General features: G+C 37.5%; 1 protein-coding gene across 1 annotated transcript in view; it reads left to right on the top strand.

Annotated features, from left to right (window-relative positions):
- Positions 1-19,928, top strand: part of mdga1 (MAM domain containing glycosylphosphatidylinositol anchor 1) — a gene marked incomplete at its 3' end in the record, with an annotated part of 212,544 nt that overhangs the window by 41,315 nt on the left and 151,301 nt on the right. The window contains exon 3 of the mRNA XM_079250525.1: positions 11,902-12,041. Within this exon, the coding sequence (XP_079106651.1) occupies positions 11,902-12,041 (140 nt within the window). The remainder of the gene's footprint in view (positions 1-11,901; positions 12,042-19,928) is intronic.

Below are 19,928 nucleotides of genomic sequence, written 5' to 3'. Positions count from 1 at the left end.
TCTTTAGTAATTCCAGAAAACTTCTTGATTTGTTTCTGGAAACTTTTGGAATCTTTTGTGAAGATCATTAGACCTTTGCTAGGTTAAAAAGTGACATTTATTTGCGTTGCATTTCAGCTGGGCTGAGGCTATTTTTACATGGTGTGATAAGTTGAGACAACAATTCATGATCATGCTCAGTCAAGAAAACCTTTATTTCAAATTTTAGCTTTTTTAAAAATTTTTATTTTGTTATATCTTTCTACGTTACCACTGGCAACACACTTTCTGACCTAAGATGAAACAACATCTCAAACAGAAGATTCACTGTCCTTGGCAGATGGACTGCAGTACTACCAGGAAATGGTTGCCTCCCCAATTTCTTTTCTATTACAGCTTTTTTTTCCCTGGTTTTCCACGACCTCCCTTCTCAAATCTACCGTCTGCTCTCCAATGATCCCATTTATTGGCTTGTGCAACCATGTGACACTTTTGTTGACCACACAATCTCCTCGTACTCTTCCAGCAATCACAGAACACACATAATGTTGAACTGAGAAAACACAGGAACACATAGTGTCACAGCATGAATCACACCCCATGAAACATATCGCGCCACTTTTATTATCCGCAAAAAGCTTCACACTGGGGTGGATAAAGTAAATAAAGCTTAATCAAGGATTTATTTGTTGTCTTGGACTGCATGCAGTCACTGTTGTTGGCTGTCAGCTATGTCCAAATGAAAACATGACCAACATGGATAGGAATCATGCACAAATTCAAACACTATCTATGCACATTTAGAGACATAAATACATGCATGTAAACAGATGTAGTAGGTGCATGTGGAGTCTTATTCATGTTATTTATGTAGATGAATTCATGCATTAATTTGTGTTATTTGTCCTCATTAAAAAAATATCCGTCAGCTCTGCGTTTTGAACAATTCTGTCACTATATCTCTGCCATTGTGATTTTTTTTTTTTGCAATTAGAAACAATATGCATCCAAGCAGTTCTCTCTTTGAGGATTCCATATCCCCTTTTTGCAAAATTATTGCATCCAGTCTTTTTAATAACATCCATGTTGGCCAATCAATCAATATATTGTTCAAAACTCTCTTAGACCATTACAAGGCAGTATGCTGGCTGCCAGGATTTATCATGTGCAGTTTATATTTAGTGTTCATTGTTGTGATAGCAAACAAAGCGGAAAAAAAACAAACAAACTGTGGATCTGTTCTTTCTCTCCTGGGAGTCGCCAATTAAGGAAACTTAGCAGAACTTAATGACAGCAAGGGGAATGTATTGTTGCACATTACAAAGTGCAAACAGCCTATAGAGTAAGTAAAGTGCATGCTGCAAAGTTGATGATTATTGTGAGCATATGTATCAACATTTTTAGTGTTGTCCAGAGAGACTAGTTAAAAATGAAAACCGCTGAGTTTAAAAGCTTCAGCTTGTGTCTTTATACCTCATGTCAAATCCCATCTATTAGGTAACCGAGCTCATTTGCATGTTGATGTTATGTTGTTGCTCAGCTGACAGTTGAATATTTATAGTCGGCCAAATGTTTGTTTGCATATGGAGCAGTAGATGAGATCTGGTGATATTAGACCCATCTTACCATTTCTGAACAAGTTTAAACTCATTCCAGTCTCAGATGACAGTTTGGTAACGAGTTGAAAAAACAGGTCACAAATGTTTTTGTTTTTGTTTTTTTGTTTTTTAGCCAATAGACTCATTTCGGAAAAATTATGTTCTTACATAGATGTAAAAATGACATTAACAGTGTCTTATTTTTTCCAGAGTAAATTATGTTTTATTAAACACATACACACAAGGTTTGTTTCATAAGGCATATGTTATAAGTATGTTGTTACAGTCCTTTTTTTTCCAAGACAAATATATAAAACTGTGAATGTATTTTTATCATTCTCACATTGCTTCTACAGGTCATACACATCGTCTTCAGAAGATAATCCAATAGTATGTTTGGATACTAAAAATAATTGACACAAAGTAGATCAGTCCTCGCATTTCAAAATCAGACATGTATAATCAGAAGTTTTGTAATTTCACTCTAAGAATGGTATCTGCCTCCATTTGTGGAGAAATGTGCAAAAGATTAGCCCAGAAATAAAAGGGACTGGAGGAAAATTGTGTGTATTTAAATATTAAGATATGCAGCTGATATCTCTCCATCAAAATTAAAATGGAAGTCTTTTTAGTTTTTGAGTGTTTATCCAGGCATAGCTGGAGTTTGATGACGTCCCACTGAACTCAGTTCTATCTATTTAGTGGTGAAACATGTAGTTAAATGTCATCAATTTATTTATTTATTATTTTCTGTGGGTTTATCTAAGTGTGTCTAATCAGGGAGGCCGCAGGGCAGCAGATGACCAGAATCATGAGAGAGGTTAGTAAGGGGGTAGTCCTTTCATTTATAACATCCATTTAATGGTCAGGTCGAAAGTTCAATGTCGCTGATGGGTTTTGATATCCAGAGCCCTGAGACAAAATGAAAAGGACTGGGTCACGACTTCTACTATTTGATCTCCTTCTATCTTGTCTGCAGAGAAGAGAGCTGATAAATGCTTCAGCAAAGCAAGTCACCGTTTTTATGTGTGGAAGGCTTTGTATGTGTGTGTGTGTATGTGCGTTGCTCCTTCTTTGGGTCAAATGAACACTTGTCTCTATTGCAGTTAATCAATAAATTCAGTGACTTTTCTCTCAGGTACCCACACTCCACAACTTTAATCAACTACTGCTAAAATTTCCCTTTCCCTTTACTCCTTCCCTTTTCCTTTTCCCTTTCCTTTCCTTTCATGATGGCAGGGGTAGGGCTAAAGCATTTAAACAAGCTCTTGTGAATGAAGTGAATTGAGACAGAGCTCATCTGCATGCATGAGCAGCTCCCATAAAGGAACTACGCATATCAATCACCCTCTTCGCCTTTGACAGGATTCATGACCTTCTGTGGGATTCCTCTGGCTAGATAGAGTATAATCTACATGGAAACACACACTCACGCAGACAATAACCCATATGTACGAACATTTACAGTCTAACCAGTGCTAATGCACTCTTTTAACCACAATCCCACACGTGGTGCTCAGCACTCTGTCACAGCTGTCAGTGCAGTTTGACACCAGCTCGCCTGGCTCATCATTAGTTTTAGTGAGGGATTTCCTGTCCCCTCAACAAAAACAAACATGGCAGGCTATGACAAATCAATTAATCAGACGGGGCATTTGCCAATAGTTATATTTCACTTATAACTAATGTGCATTGAATGTCTCAGAAAAGTTTCCAATAATGCAGAGGCAGCAGTTCCAATCAGCTTCCCTCTCAACAGTTTTGATCGATGAGTCATCAGAGAGAGATAGATCGCTGTCAAAACAGCCGCTTGTTTTGATGGATGATCATTTTCCAAACTAACTGAACTAATGCAAGGACCAACACTAACTTGTCCTGGTAATTGTGTTATAGCTTCTGTTACAGCAAGGACAATATTAGATGACAAGTGGAAAAGTGTAAAATTGCCTGAGCGAGAAATAAGAAACCAGTCGACATTAAACTTGTTTTTACTTTTTGGAAAGAATAACTCAGAGAAGACACAGAGCTCAAGTCGGATGCAAGATTTCAGATGTGTTTTTAAGTTCATATGGGACTGACAGAGTGATGTCTATGAACACGCCTGCCTATGAATTTTCTAAATATGTTTGCAAAATTAAGGTTTATGCTGCAAGTGATTGGTAAACAGAAAACTTATTTTAAATTTTGTCATGATCAAAAACTGGTTTACAAAAATCATGCACCACCAGTCAAAAGTTTAGGATACACTTTCCTATTGGAGTTAATGGAAAATTGTGTCCCAAGTTTTGACTGGGAGTGTTTGTGGCATAATTGTCACTATATTACTGGTAGCATTACACACACACACACACAAAAAAACCTAATAAAAAAAATCAAGAGATTAGATGATTTCAACATGAAAAGACATTTTGCAACTGAACACAACCCCCCCGCCCCCCAAAAAAACACAAAAAACAAGGTATTATATGACAGAGCAAATAATGATTTTCCTACACAACATAAGAGTGGACAAGGTGAGGAAATTAACTGCGGGTGTTGGAGAGCAGAAGCCTAACTAGATGTGACTGGTACAGTTGGGCATACAATATGCTCTGTTTCTGAAATACTCCCAGTGTGACATGAAGACACCTGAGGGACACAACAAACCGCGTAGATGGGGAGCAATGCAACTATCAGGTGAAATACAGGGGTAAGTGAGCAGATGATAGTGGATGGGTTTTTAAGGGTTTTTGTTTAGATAGTCTTTCTCCTTTGTAATCGTTTTGCTTCATGTTTTATCTTATCAGTAGCTTATTACCGTCTACTGCTGTTCTGTTTCCATGTTTTCACCTTCAGTGCCACTCCTCATTGAACTTTTCAACTGGCTTATCAAATCCCTGGTTACAGTAATTTATTCCTCTGTCCCTGCTCCGTACTCTAAGTCTAATTCACTCCTTATAATTCACTTCCAGTTTGCCTGCTTACCTCTTACTGTCCAACTTCACCTTTCTCCACTTTTGTAGTTGTTTTTTTTTTTTTTCTTCTCAAGGGTGGTTGTGCTTGCTGGTGTTTTCTGTTTCCCCCTCTTACCTTCCTTTTTCCTCTTGCTTAACCTTTCTGTTTCTTGTCTTTCTTTGTCCTCTATCTTTCTTTTCTTTACCTCTCCTCTTTTGCAGTCTCCTTTTTTTTCCTTAGTCGATCAGACAGTTGAAGCAGCCAAGCTGCCGGAGGCGGGAGCAGACAGAGGAGCCGCTCTGTCCGACCTCTCTCCCACTCCAGAGAGGAAAACTAATGCAGACATGCCAATAAGCTGTATGGAAACAATTATTCACCATTTATATTAGCCCTCAGTCTTTCTAAGGTATTGGGAACCCAGCTCATTTACACTGTTTAATGTTTTTAAGACTTTTATCCATTCAAAGGTCATTTTTTTTCTTTGATTGATTGATAGAGAATTGCAGCGGGAAAGCTGTTGAGTTATTTTGCTTGTTAGTGGGCCAGCCATTTTACCGGTAGGTAAGCTAGCTGGGAAATTGTTAGAAAAAAACTAAAGAAGATACAGACTTCCCTCCCACAGCACCTGCCATCCAGCAACAAAGGCTTTTAAACCCCAATTGCTTACTTCGACTCAGTTTTGAGAATAAAGCTAAGGGTGCAATTACAGTGAGCGACTTTCTTGTGTAAATTTGGTTAAGGGTTTGAATTAGAGGCTGTGCATTACAAAGAAAAAAAAATCATTGCGAAGTGTGTATTATGCATTGTGTAATCTATGCAGTCCTCTGAAACTGTAACTTATGTAGAACTTTTAAATTGATTTATAAAGTATGCATGCTTGAACATTTTCCATCTTAAACTTTTTTTCTAAGTCCGTGAGCTGGTGAAAGAAAAGCACTTAAGACGGGATTTAGAGTGCAGCAGCACAGCGATGCTGGTGTTCAGTGTTTGTATGTGCAGTTGTGAAGAACGCACACCTCTCTGTTCTGAGGTTTAATGTGTAAGGAAATAAGTAAACAAGTAATCTGGTGCTCACCAGGTCTTAATATGAGGTGAATAAAGCCTTAGGTGAACAAAAGCTGATGTATTACCCATTATTACATGAGTAAAATATGACAAAGTATTACTTATTTAAGAAAACCTAAGCTACAGTACAGAAGCTGTCAGGGAAAACAGAGCACCCTCCACATAATTCAATTAGTTGCACTACAAGCAATCCGCTTCTACACGAGGCTGTCACATTCTTGTTCAGGAATTTTGTTTTGTATGCTGTTGCTTCAGTTGCACAGCTTCTTTAAAGTTTCACTTCAGTATTTCAGCCAGGTTGAAGTCTGACTGACGCATCGTAACACTTGGATTCTTTTTTACTTGTAGCAATGATCTTTTAGATTTTTTTTTACCAGGTTGCATGATTCTTTTGCAGCCAAGCCTTAGCTGTGAGACAGAGGGTCTCGTGCTTGACTCTTCTACGTGATTATTACATGTTTCATCTTTAGAATTGTGTTAATACATACATGAATCCTCCTGACGAGCAAACTGCTGAAATATCTGCTTTCACCAATGTCTCATATTTACTAATAATCAATAAATGAAGAGGAGCTGATTAGCAGCCCTATGCTGCTACTTAGTTTTTAATATATAGAAGCAGTAAGAATGATCATAACTTTTCACCCTCTACTTCTGCATTTTGACTTTATTATTTCTTATTAATGATTAATGACACATTGCAAGTACTATGTATTATTTTAATGTTATTTAAAGCCAAGATGTTTTTTCTTTTTGTGTGATATATAAAATCCTAGAATTAGTAGGATAGACCTTCTTTTTCACATGACCGTGTGTGTTGAGAGAAGAATGGCTGTGTTATGGTAAAGATGTCTCTGGAAGAATAATGAAAAGATCGAGGCATTGACTAATTGAATCCTTGGCTGATGAGCTCCTCAGTCACATTAAGCCTCAATCACAAACGCATCTCGACAAGAGCACAAGCTGAAATCTGCAATCACTCACTCAGAGACACACAAACAGACATCTGCATAAGCAGGAGGCTCTGAAGTCATACACAAACGCTGTTGCATTTCTTTTCTTTGGTCAAATATTCACAGTTACAAAATGAACAGAAAACAATGTGAGTAGGTCACAAATATTTAGCAACATTGCAGATGTAGTCTGATTTTTGTAAGAAGATTTTGCTTTTGCTTCATAGTTTTAAAAGTCTATGGAAGAGCTTATTGTGTTGTTACATAATTCTTGCATCTGAACTCGGAAGCAGGATTGGTCTCAGGAAGGTAAATTCATCCTTAATGTGTGGTTTTCATGGTTAGAGCAGCTGTTCACTTCTCACCAGACTTGCCCTACTCCTTATGTCACCTACCTAACCTGCAAGTAGCAGGTTATGTTCAGAAAAACAGATTGGTGCATAAAGATCCATCAGCCACAGACCACTCATTTCACTCGGAAAATGGAATAACCACTCATTCCCAAGTGAGGATCAAAAGAGGGTCTCTTAGACAGAGATAGAAACCAGATAAACCCTTTGGATTTCTAGAAGCGTGTCAGCATGAGGGATATAGATTTTCAGCAGAGGATACTGCTCACTTATATTGGGGCAGATTAAAGCTGTAAAGTCTTTTATTCAACAAATTATACTTTATATGAGTAGCAATGTTTTTATATTTGCTCTTTACTTCTTTTATGCCACACTGGAATAGATGTACAAAACACAATGATTCCATGCACAAGTACGAGTCCTCAGATCTCTTTGTGTCCGAATAATGTGGCAATGATTTCTATAAGCTTCTTAACTAATGCATTAACTTAGTCTGGCATTTTTGCCAAGTCCTCTTCCAGTCTTTGGCAGCAGCAGCTCATGTTTTCAGCCTGGATTATATTTCTATGCTTCACTTTGGTTCACAGTTTTTGTTCTTTTTCTCATGATAAAAATATTAATTTATATTTGTCATCTTCTGTTTTATGTATTTATTTTGTTGGTGCATTGGTGTAATGAATTAGGTTTAATAAATTAAGTAATTATTTACTTAATTAATTAATTAATTAATTAATTCATTCATTCATTCATGCATTCATTCATATGCATCTCTATATTCATGTCTGTAATTGGTGCAAATTCTGGTGCGAACGCCGGACCTGTTTATAGATGTATGTTTTCACATTGTGGCATGACAGCTCACCTCAGAACTGTTCATAGTGAAATTTGTCCTGACTAAACTGACCACCAGTGGGCATCACCACGTACAGTTGTTTACACACTCAGGAATGAGATGCATTCGACAACATTGGTATCACAGTCTAAACCCAAATGTGTCCTTAGCCACATTAAAAGAGAACTTACATGCCTGATGTAACTCAACAAAAGCAACCAAGCTTTCAGAGGACGAAAGAAAAACCTTTTGTTCTTGTTTTTACATCAATTGTAACACATCACCCAATCCCCTCTTCATCCTGCACCTCTTTTTTCCCACATAGATGCACATATACCTGGTAAACATGAGTAATAAAAGTGCTCTGTAATAAACAGGCTGTTTCTCAGATTTCAGCTGTTAGCCAGAAAATGTACAAAAACTTAGATAATTTACAAAAATATAAAGCTTCAATACAATCTTTAGATTATTGAAAATATTTCAGGGTTTTTCTTTCATTCTAGAAGACTTTCTACTGACTTGTTCCTGTTTCTTGCCTAAAGCACACATTGTGTGATAATTTGCATAATAAGCAAACACACGAGATCCAGTTGCATGTCATCACAGAAGATGCATATGGAGATGAGCTGAGAAAACAAATTGATGCAATTAGAGCTGCCCCCATACGATCAGATTGTATAGGATGTATCTTAGTTTCACATGTAACCAACCTCCTTCATCTCTTCATAACCTCTTAGTGTGATTCTAGTATTTTTTATAAGTACAACTGAATAATACAAAGACTGCTATGTTCAGCATCAGAGTGTAGGCCACGCTGTTTGGGAATTTACCAGCTTTGCTTAGAGTCACACCCTAAAACCAGTAACACCGATTTAATACCCCTATGTTTGAAATTGGAATAGAAATAAAAATGATCATTTATGCTCCGGTCGCATCAAATTCAAAGCTTTGCTTCTGGCTTACAGAACAAGAACTCAAACGGCTCCTGTCTACTTTCACTCCTTAATCCAGACAGCTACGTTCCACCAGTGAAAGACGCCTCGTGTTACAACCAATACGTGGGACTAAATCACTAGCCAGACTCTTTTCCTCTGTTGTACCACAATGGTGGAATGACCTTCCAAACTCTGTACATTCTGCAAAGTCCTTATCCATTTTCAAGAGCAAGCAGAAGACTCAGCTCTTTAAGGAGCTCTTCACTGAGTTTAGCTATATTTGTCAGAAGAGTTGGAGAACTTAGCCCAGTTCTTTGCAACAAACATTATGGTACGAATTCTTTGTATTTTAACATAGGTGATATTATGGGGTTGGAAGGGAGAAAAACAACAACAAAAAACAAAATACAAAACAAACAAAAAAAAGCCTGTAGCACTTCATGTAAGGATCTGCGTCCAACTGGACAGTCCACTGTACAGCACCTTCCTACGATGTCCTCTACTGTTCGATTTTGTGCTTCTGTTGTTCTCATTCATATGAGTGGATAAAAGCATCTGCTAAATTACTGTAGAATAGAATAGAATAGAATGTTATTCATTTATTATCTCCTTGTAGTGGTTTTTAGAATAGATGATACTCCTTTTCATAAAGGGTTTAATTATTACTCCATTAAACAAACAAAAGTAATGAAGTAGATTGGTAAAACTACTAAAATTGGGTTAAGAATTGTTCATTGCATTATAAAAACCTAAAATAATAGTGATGAACTATCACCTTCAAATGCGGAATTTGGTCCGAAAAATAACTTGAATGACTGTTTTAGAGGGTCAATTAAACTTTTAGTGGGACTAAATAAAAAAAATAAAAAAAAACAAGAAAAAAAATGTATATTGAAGGTAAGAGCAAGTCCACATGCCATGTGCAAAGCTAGCTCAAGATATCAGGACTTAATACCTGCGTAAACCCTAAAAAAATCCACTTATCAGTAAGAGTAATGAGAAATTACCTCCATTTCTTAAGGAGCATTAAAATTTGGAGCAATAGGAAAAGGTCATGTAGTCTCCTTAATCTAGATTTACCTTGTTCCAGAGAGATGGATGAAAAGTGTGAAAAGAGTGGCAGAAAGAGTGCTGCACAAATCATGGTTTGTACCTACCGAACAAACCTGTGAAGACAGCGTGTAATCAGAGGCTACTTCAGGTTTAAGCAGGTTTAGGTTCATGCACAAAAAGAGAAATGAGCCCAGATGACAATTTAAATACAGTGAAAGGCTTTTTGTAGTCATTAATCACTAGATTATTTATTTTTTTATTCAAAAGATACTCTTGCCCGATGACAGAAGACTAAAGATTTACTGTGCTCATTTTGACATCAAACAAACTTCTTCAAATGACACCATATATGTGCTTTAATCAAAGAAAAGTGTCGTGCAACAAGACATTTAATTGTCAGACTTGCTTTGGCCAAGCAGTGTGACCATCTTTCATTCTGAACCAGATTTTTTGACTCCAGGTGTTGCAAGCCGTAACTGGTTTTCTGATCAAGCTGATATTTAAAGTGAACCGTCCACTCACTTTCTTTCAGATCATTCAGTGATAATAGTTGTGGAGCAAAGTAAAGATTGTTCTCACTGTGAATCGATGCTAATCGCATCAGTGTTGCCCATCCCTCTTGACTCTCTCCGGGGTTTCACACTCCTCTCTGGCCTTTACCTCCTCACCCGCTGTTTCTCTTGCTCTGGTTCTGTGTCTTCTTCCCTGCTGTGTTTCCCATGTCATAAGGGAAAAAAGAGTCAACTGAGGCTGCTTGCACGCAAGCCAGCCCTCCATGCGGGTCACATTCTGATGATAAAGTTGTTGCATTTGCAGAGAGCGCCCGTCATGCATCTATCATGCATAATTACTGCAGCAGATGTCACTGGCTGTTTTTTCAGAGTAGGATATTTTGAAGATCAACACCATGATATGAAATAAAATCTTGTACTGAAATTTGGCTCTAATAAGTGCAGAAAAATGTGTTGGAACTCATTTTAAAAAAGTGTTGAATAATTTCCACGACAACTTCCCTGATTTGGAGGATTTCATGTTGCAGGTTTTTTTATTTCTCTAAATTTTTTCACATTAAAACAATTTGCTGGTAATAATAGAATTTATCTATGTTGCCAAGGCCTCTTTCACTGCAACCCCTGAAGCCACCTAGCTTTGGACTATCACACAGACAAAAGATTAACAAGTCAGAAACAGACATAGCAAAATAATTGGGTGTTGGGGTGGTCCGCAATTGGAACTGTGAAGCGTGTCAACCTAAACCCAATTCTGATATATGAGGGACAGAAACAAGAGGCATAAAAATTCTGACAACATCCAAAATCCCAGAGTTTTCCTAATGATAGTCTCGCAAGAGCTTCTTCTACTTTGTCTCTTTATAAATCTATTTTCGCAGCATCCTCATGAAACATTTATCTCATCATCCAACTTAAAAACAATGAATGGGAACTGTCACCTTTTTCAAAAGTAAAGTAAATGTAGAGGCAGATCAATGTAGTGCTTTTAATGTTGATTTAATTTATTTTACTTTTACAGCACTTTGGTTACTTTGAGGTATGTGAAAGTGCTCTACAAATAAAGTTTTGATTGATTGATTTTAAAGTGCATAACTGATGGCTACTGATCTTCACTGATATTTCCAGCTGATTTCAAAAGGAGCAACTTTTCTCATTAAAGCAATTATTTAATACATTTTTAAACAATTAATAAAGGATTTATTTGCTTAATTCAGTCCTTTTGGTCTGTGTGTTGATGGTATTTCAGGGATTATTTCCACAACAAACCAAACAAACTTGTTAGACAGATTTTTATTTGTTAACAGGATATCAGACATCATAATATTCTGATGTAAATTTTTCTAATGTGTTATACATTTTTTTCAAGGGTATCGTTAATATTGTACAAGACAAAGGTACTTTTAAAGTCAAAAATTCACATTTTGACCTTCTAAATCTCTGCCTTCGGATTATTCTCTGTATCTGCTGTCAGAACCGAATGAACACGACTCTTGAACATTTTTGCAGAAAGCTGACTTCATGCAGATGTAGGAGTAATGTAATATATTCACTTATCTCAGTCATTGATACTACCTCTAGGATTACTCATAGATCCACAAGAGATTGACCTTTTTGCTGCTGCAGTGATGTTTCTAAATTTAAAATGTGTTTTCTCTCCTCTGTGCTTGTGTCTGTGTGGGTATGCTCGCAGCTCCAGCCAACGCCCAGATCGTGCACTCCGGTGCAGCGTGTAACTTCAAAGATGATAACATAAGCGAAAGAATCTACACCATCAAAGAAGGAGACACGCTGGTGCTTCAGTGCATTGTTAAAGGGCACCCACGGCCACAGGTAGGCTCTTATCCCACCTGCTGAGTATTTATGATACATGTGCACTTGTTTGTTTAGGATTATCCACAGTGACTTGGGTCGAGCCTGCAAGTGTATTCAGAGTCTCTTGTTCAAGGACACTTTGACAGCGTTGCTGCTTTTCCCTGAACGCAACCTGTCAGCAATGCTGCACTCTCTGAAATAACTCTACACATGATGAACATTAAAATGAAGGACAGGAAGACTGATGTCTTAGTGTTATATGTGGAAGATGTAAGCTTTTTCAGAGTATGGTTGATAAGAATGTCATGGTATAGACCAACTGATGGGGAAAAAAATGAAAACAAAACTAAACTAAACTAAATAAATTCAGGAATATGTGAAATTCTTGTGTTGTTTTGATTTAAGTGATTAAACATGTAGGAAGATGTAGGAGATGACAGGTGCGCTGCAGGTATCCCTCTAGCCACTGGTGCTCATGGGAGGAAGTGCTTAAGCATGGGGAAAGGATTAAAACCCAAAAGAATAATCTGGGTTCAGGCACTCAAAGTGGTTTAGAATAAAAGGCCTTTAATAAATTCTTGCCCATTTTCATTAAAAGCCTTCTATTCTAAACCACTTTTAGTGCCTGGACCTGGATGATTCTTCCCATTTTTTGGATTTTAATCCTTTCCTCTTATGAAAAATGTAGTTGGGAATCCCTCCCAAGTAACTGGTGACTTAGTTTTAAATAAAGATGTAAGTTAATCAGACCCACACATCTCTCTCCCACTCATTCTCCACCCTGACTGAATAATCAATAAGCTCTGATCGGCCCTTAAATTCCCTCTTTTTTCAAGAAAGGCTTACTTTTTAAGCCTTATCTAACAATTTCTTCTGCATTGTGATGTTGACCTAAGCTTTTACTTATTTCTCTGTCTTTGTCTCTGTCCCCTCTTCTTGGCACAGATATAGTAAAGCCTGAGGTCTTATCGAGCTACTAATGCTGTTATAATGCATGAATAACTCCTTAAATCTGGCAGAGTTTAACTTTGTTTACATGGTGTGGCTGTTTCATGCCAGAACCTTGGGGCAAAACATGCTGGTGACTGAAAAGGCTGCAGGCGAATTGGACGCATTCTTTGATTAGCATTCACAGCAAAACGTGCTCTGTAGTGGCCATCATTGTTCTATGATGAAGGCATGACCCATTACTCATGTTTATAGTGTCAGTGTTGTTCAGTTTGCGCCGAGTCACACAATCTCATAATTTATACAGTGTTTAGTGGCATTAGCTAAAGCCAAACCCTGTTTTAGAGCCTGAAGCTGAAACTTGATTTAAACAGACCCGCTTCTGAGTCCTTTGTGTTGCTCACAACACTGTCACCAGATTATGGTTTAGTCCTCTCCAAATTGTTTTGATGAGAGGGGTGTAGGCAGTGGAGCTGAGATGGTGCTTTTTGGCTAAAAGGTCATGGTTTTAATTCCACAAAACAGCTGGTTGGATAAATGTGCTCTGTTCTGTAAACAATTGCATTACAGTGCTTGCCTCCAGCAAGTCGAACTGAGCCACTCCACCAGTGAATTCTTCATTCTTCATTTATATCATATATTGAGATAAAGTATGGCCAGCATGATCATGAGTATAGAAATAAGAAGATTACTAGTTTAATGTAATATTGAATGCCCTCAGTCTGGGTGTGCAGCAGTATACCAAATTAGCCCATTTAGAATATTTTTAAATGGTTTTATTTTAATGGTTTTATTTTAATATACATAAACTGTTTAAATGTGTAAAGTACTTTCTGTTCCCTTGTGGCATGAAAAATGTTTTATACATAAAATCTTATTTGATTTAAAGTTGTGTTACATTGTTAAAAATTTGTTATTTTTTCATAATAACATATTTATATGTATTTGAAAGATTCTAAGCTTTAAATAGAATAGAATAGAATAGAATAAAATAGAATAAAATAGAATAAAATAGAATAAAATAGAATAGAATTGAATAGAATAAAAAAAAATATTTGTACACAAAACACAAAGACAAAGATGCCTTTATAGAAGAGCACATACAAAGTGTTTCACTCTAACCTCTACAACTGGACACATCTGGTTTCCTGGACTGAGCTCCAGCAAAATATTTCAGACCAAAGTGCGCGTGCAAGCATGCATCTGTGAGATCTCGTTTTTGCATGAGCCTAAAGAAGTGGATGTAAAATCAGCCGAGGTGACTGCGGAGGGGTTGTGTGTATTTGTGTGAGAGTGTGTGAGGTGAGAAAAGCAGTGTTCCTCACGGGTGCATGTCCACTGGCATCACATCATCATGAATAAAACAGCGCCTGTGTCTAGGCCTTGTTTTCTTCTATTTGTGTTTACATGCATATGCACTGTATGTGTATGTGTGTGTGTATAAGAAGCAGCTTGATTGTGACACTCTACAGATATAAAAAAATAAAATAATAATTTTATCTGCGACTGCTGCCTTAACCTACCTATAATAATGGCTGTCATCCCTCCCATTCAATCCATCAAGTTGCTCTGTCTTTATTATTTCTCCCTCTCTCACACACACATATCGACAGATCACATTTACAAACCATGTGTCAAAAGAAAAAAAAAAAAATTCAATATAACTTTTATTTTCACCATTGTTGAAATTATAATCATTACGCTGAACATACTGTGAATAACGTACTACACAAGTTCATTCCCCTGGAGCAGTTCAAAGATGTAGGAAATTGCGTCAGTGATTGCTTGTTCTCTGGGTTGGAGGTGGGAGTGTATTTTGAATAATGATCACTTTGGTCACATTGTCAGAATGTAAAATATAATATGGTCTGCACAAACAAGACTTACGCTGCCTCTGGCAAAGAGACACTGGTTGAGTGAGAGTGTGTGTTGGCATGTATGCATATGTATCTGTCAGGGAGAAGTTTTTGTAGACCCAGACTAACAAACAAAAGCAGGCAGACACAAAGAAACAGAAAATAGATTCTGGCAAAGAGTTGCAGCATTGAAAACATCTCAAGACTTTTTGCCTTTGGACATAAAAATGGAGTTAGAAACAGCATACCTTGATTAAATCATTTATGAGTGTCTCAAAACACAAAGTGGGAGTAAACAGCTCCACATTTGCAGGAAGATGTGTGCAATCCAAGTCAGGGAAAAGTGGGTCACAAACAGATGAAAACTGAATTTGATCAAATGAACAGAGCACTAGAAAAAGTCTGAAACCTCGACATCACAAACGGACATTCATACCTGTCATTGATGTAGATAAAAAATCTAGCTTTTTGCAAGTGAAGGTGTCATGCAGGTACAAGTGTCAAATATTCTTTTTTATCAAACATCTTTGCCAACAGCAGTTAAAGTCAGTGAGATGCAACTAAAAGCTCCAAACATGTATTACAGAGAGTTCAAGAAGACACCATCTGTTCCTCACTTCTCTTCCACATTATGATGAGACATGACATCATTGCCATAAATAATTTGTGCATATTTGTCAGTTGCACATTTTTGTTGCCTGTCTCATGTTGTACCATCTTCCCAAAGACACCACGAAAGGCGACTGAACTGGCTCTACAGGATTTTGTGTTGCTCTTCTGCATACAATTGGCTTTTGCTCTGGTCAACCAGTGTCATTGCTTATTCTCCTCATGGCCAGTGCCCTGTAGGGATTCAGAGTTGGTTGAATCTCAAAGGCCCCCTTTGGCTTGGGGACCCATGGATTTGCCTGCCTGTTGGCAAGTAGGGCCTCTGCTTGTAGGGCCTCTCTCTGCATTCAAAACCAGTGGGCAATGAACACTGAAAGATTTTTAAGTTAATGCACAATAAACTGATAAGAAATGTATGGATTAATGTGATAAAAGCACATTAACACACCCAGCCCACATAAAACCATGTGAACCCCCTTGCAACAAGTGAGCAGGTATTTATTTATCTTTGTGCAATGCTGTGACAAATACCACTTGCAAGACAAAATACTTCTGATAAAGACAATTAGATATTAAGACTGCTTACCAGGTATAATAGAAGCAAACAGCAAGTATGCTGACCCCTGTCCCAGTACATTCTGCCTAACTAGCACACTGCAGCATTCTGCATTGGGTCCCATTGGGCTTACAGAATTTCCACTGCATTCCACATACGGCATTGATAACCTGATCCTTGTCACCCTAGAGTCTCCTTGATCCATCCTTCCCATACCTCCTCACACTTACACATATGGATTCCCAACTCTGTCAATACACAGATCTGTTCTTTCTGCTATTTCTTTTTGTTTATTTTAGTTGTACATTGTTTTATGATTTTGAGCAGGAATGAATAACATACAGCCATTCTAAACCAAGTGGTGACATAAAGGTTTTTGGCAAAAAATGCTTATATATACAAAAGCACAAAGTTGAAAAATAGTGTGTAGCTAAAGTGATGCTTGCTTTTTATTTTCTAATTCTTTTAATCACGACACATAAAATGATGATTTAATAAATATCTGACTCCCTTTTTTTTTACTGACCCAGAACATTTAATAATGAGGAACTTTAAATAAAGTTCAAGTCTAAATTTCTGCCCAACAATTATGAAGGTAACAGTTTAACAAACAGTGTTAAGCAGTGTGAGGATAAAGTCTGTACAATAAAAAAAAGTTGATCTTCCTTTGTGGTAATTAACCACAAATTTATGTTATTTATGTCAGATGGAGATCATAATTTCAACATATCTCCATATTTGTGACATTGGGAATGTGCAGATCTTGATAGATTTCAGTGGATGTTATGAAAATGAGTCAGCTATACCTGTGTGCATAGGTCAGTATTAGGAAATTGTCCTCTGAAATGGCAATTCTCATTAATACTTTGTGTCGTACCACAGCAAATATGGCTCTATTGAGTCGAAACAATGTCTTAATATCATTGCTATTCGTGGCTTATCAGCATTTTGGTGGGAAATGTCCAAAAAATACAAAACCATAATCAGAAATTGCCTTTGTGAATTTATTAAATTTGTTTTTGAACAATACATCATAGTCTTTAAAATATCTGACTCACAAAGAAAAATAAATGACAGTTGAGTAGCTAACCACAGAATGCCATGTTACTTCACATTCTGTCCCGAAACTCACTGAGAAGTTAGGCCTGGCCTTTGGGTGTTGGCAGACATGCAGGATGTAAGTGTTTCTGGGCAGCTTTGGTATTATTTACAGATGAACTGAGAGCACAAATGTCCTCATAATGCTCTCTCTTTTCACCGTTAGAGAAAGAATATCCTTACAAGTTTGTGCTGATGACATATTTATACATTTATTGATTAAACATGCCCACTGTGAGGCAGAGCACTCTGGCTCTTTCAAAACTTTAGGGCCCTATAATTTATTTATCAGATAAGCTGTTTCAGTGAATAATATTTTATCTGTCCCTGGTTTCTGGCTCTGGGAGGGAGTTGATCATGTCCCACATTCTGATAGGTGTATTTAAGATCAGAGAAATACCATGCAGGAAGTATCTGAGGGAGGATTTTTCTACATTTTCAGTCCAAACGCATTACAGCTGAGGACTTTTATGCCGCCTGTTATTTTTTAATGTGCTGAGCATTTTGTTCCCAAAATCCTAAATCGGTGCTGTCTCTTTGTGTGATAATGTACTCTAAGTCTTTGTCTCTTTGCCTTTTCTCATAAGGAGGATCCAATTTTGCCATGGTGAGGCCAGCCCAATAAATAGCTGCTTCAGAGAGAATCAGTCTGATTGAGGATTTATCCAATCCTTTATCAAGACTGATTGTTTACCTTTGCCTGAGCTAGATTGGATTGAAAAGGGAGCTCTCGCCTTTTATCCATACAAAGAGAGAAAAATCCAATCATTTCTCTCTCAGTCTTTCTGTCAATACATTTCTTTATTCCTCTTTTTGTTGCAGACTTTACCTTCATATTCTCTCTGCCTTTCCTTTTTTTTTAACCTTTATTGCTGTCAAATGACTTAACTTCTTGCCCATCTTGCTTTACTTTCCTTACATCCTTGTCTTGTACTTCTTCACCAAATTGATCTAGTTTTTTTTCATCCTGGCTCCATATACTCTTTTCTCTCTGTCCCTCTGTTTACTTAAGGCTTACTTTCCACTCTATCATCCCTGCACTTCAGGTCAGCTGCAACAGGCCATACATAAAGTCAGAAACACTTCCACCTAACAAAGCAACATACTTTGTGATCAGTCAATTTTGTGTCTACATTGTAGGGGTAAGACACAAAACTGCCTGTTAAGATCAGGATATTTCTTTTTTTGTTGGTTCCACAAAAAAACGATTTTAAGAATTTTACCTTTTAACAAAACATCAGTGACCTACTGACTGCTACCTGTGCAGTCTTAAGTTAACCCCATTATTTAAATCCTTAAGTTTTTATCTACACACACACACACACCAAATCTTAGTGTTAAAGGTCACCCACATGGTGATTGCAGCATCACTCAAGTTAACTCCCAGGACAGCAGGGCTTTTAGTTAACAAAACACTGTACCACCACTCTCATAGCCTTCCTTGTTACACACAGACACAAAAGGCACACACATACACTCATAGCTTTTTCAAGAACACAATAGGAGAGTAAATGGTTTTTCTGAAAGTGATTCCTACCTACTTATTATTTATTCATGGGTTTGCTGGTCATTGCAACCTTGAGACTTGCACAAGTGCATGTGTGTGTGTGTGTGTGTGTGTGTGTGTGTGTATGTGTGTGATGAATTCTATACAAGGGAAAGGTGGAGAAAGCTATGGATGAGAAAAGTGGAAAGGTAGAGAAGAGAAAGAAGTGGGAAAGAGGGAGGACTGGAGGGGGGAAGAAGACGAGGGCTGTGGTTTGGAATACAGGCTTGGATTTCCGTCCTTGAAGGGAGAGTGGAGGGCGATCGATCGTGAGGCTGAGAGCAAGGCTGATCGGGTGGCAGCACGAGGCTGCGCAGGCACTCAGCGAGAACACAACCTAGACGCAAACAAGGTCACTGCTGGACCCCAGAGTGGATGGGGAGACAGAGGGGAGAGGAGACGGAGAAGATCAAGATGGTTAAAAGTTTAAGAAAAGGTGCTCAGATGACATTTACAAGTGTTGCTGCAACTTGATATAGTCTTTGCATGGGTTCAAATCCCAAGTTTCTGAAGGTGGTAGTCAAATCGGGGCCTTAAAGTCTTTCTTATTCTCACCAACATCAAATGTTCATCTTAATCCAACAGGAACATGCTAAAAGATCTTGCAATATTTATTTTTTTATACCTAAATTATTATTCTATTCTTTAATAGTTCTGAGAATGTAACTTTCTCCAACTTGCAAAAACAAGATGAATTTCTCATCTCTAACGTGAGAGCTGGCTAGATGATCTGAATCTACACTAAGCAGATGATGTTGTATTTACTTTTTTTTTAATTTATTTTTTAAATCTTTTTAAGAAACAAAACAAAAACACAAAGGTTTAAACATCAAAACCTTGAGTCTTGGTAACTGACTGTATCAGATCAACAGAAAATTCTGAAAAGGGGAAACAAACATGTAAACTGATACATAATGATATGGAAAGAATCATGATGAGGACAATGGAGTGTTGCACTGTCAGCATGTTGCCAAAAAACTGTTAAATCGCTTATTGATGAGTCTTCTTTAAAATGTAACTTGAAGAAATCAAATCTTATTTGATTTGATTTGATCTATCAAGTTAATATGAATGGAATAAGAATAAAACAGTCATTCTCATCTGTAAGTTTCAGATACATTAGGTAGCCTACCTGTAAATGTGCTGGACTGAAAAGGAAGTTCAACCGTGTCCCTTGGGGGCTTTTGTGGGGGGTACTCCGGGTGTCCCAGACCCCTTGTACAAGCTGTCCGGTCCCTGTACGACAAGTGTCAGAGCTTTGTCCGCATTGCCGGTAGTAAGTCAGCTTCGTT

This window comes from Telmatherina bonti (genome assembly GCF_933228915.1).
Source record: "Telmatherina bonti genome assembly, chromosome: 1".
Classification (NCBI taxonomy): domain Eukaryota; kingdom Metazoa; phylum Chordata; class Actinopteri; order Atheriniformes; family Telmatherinidae; genus Telmatherina; species Telmatherina bonti.
The sequence above is the reverse complement of the archived record's forward strand: the minus strand, read 5'-3'. Positions and strand labels throughout refer to the sequence as shown.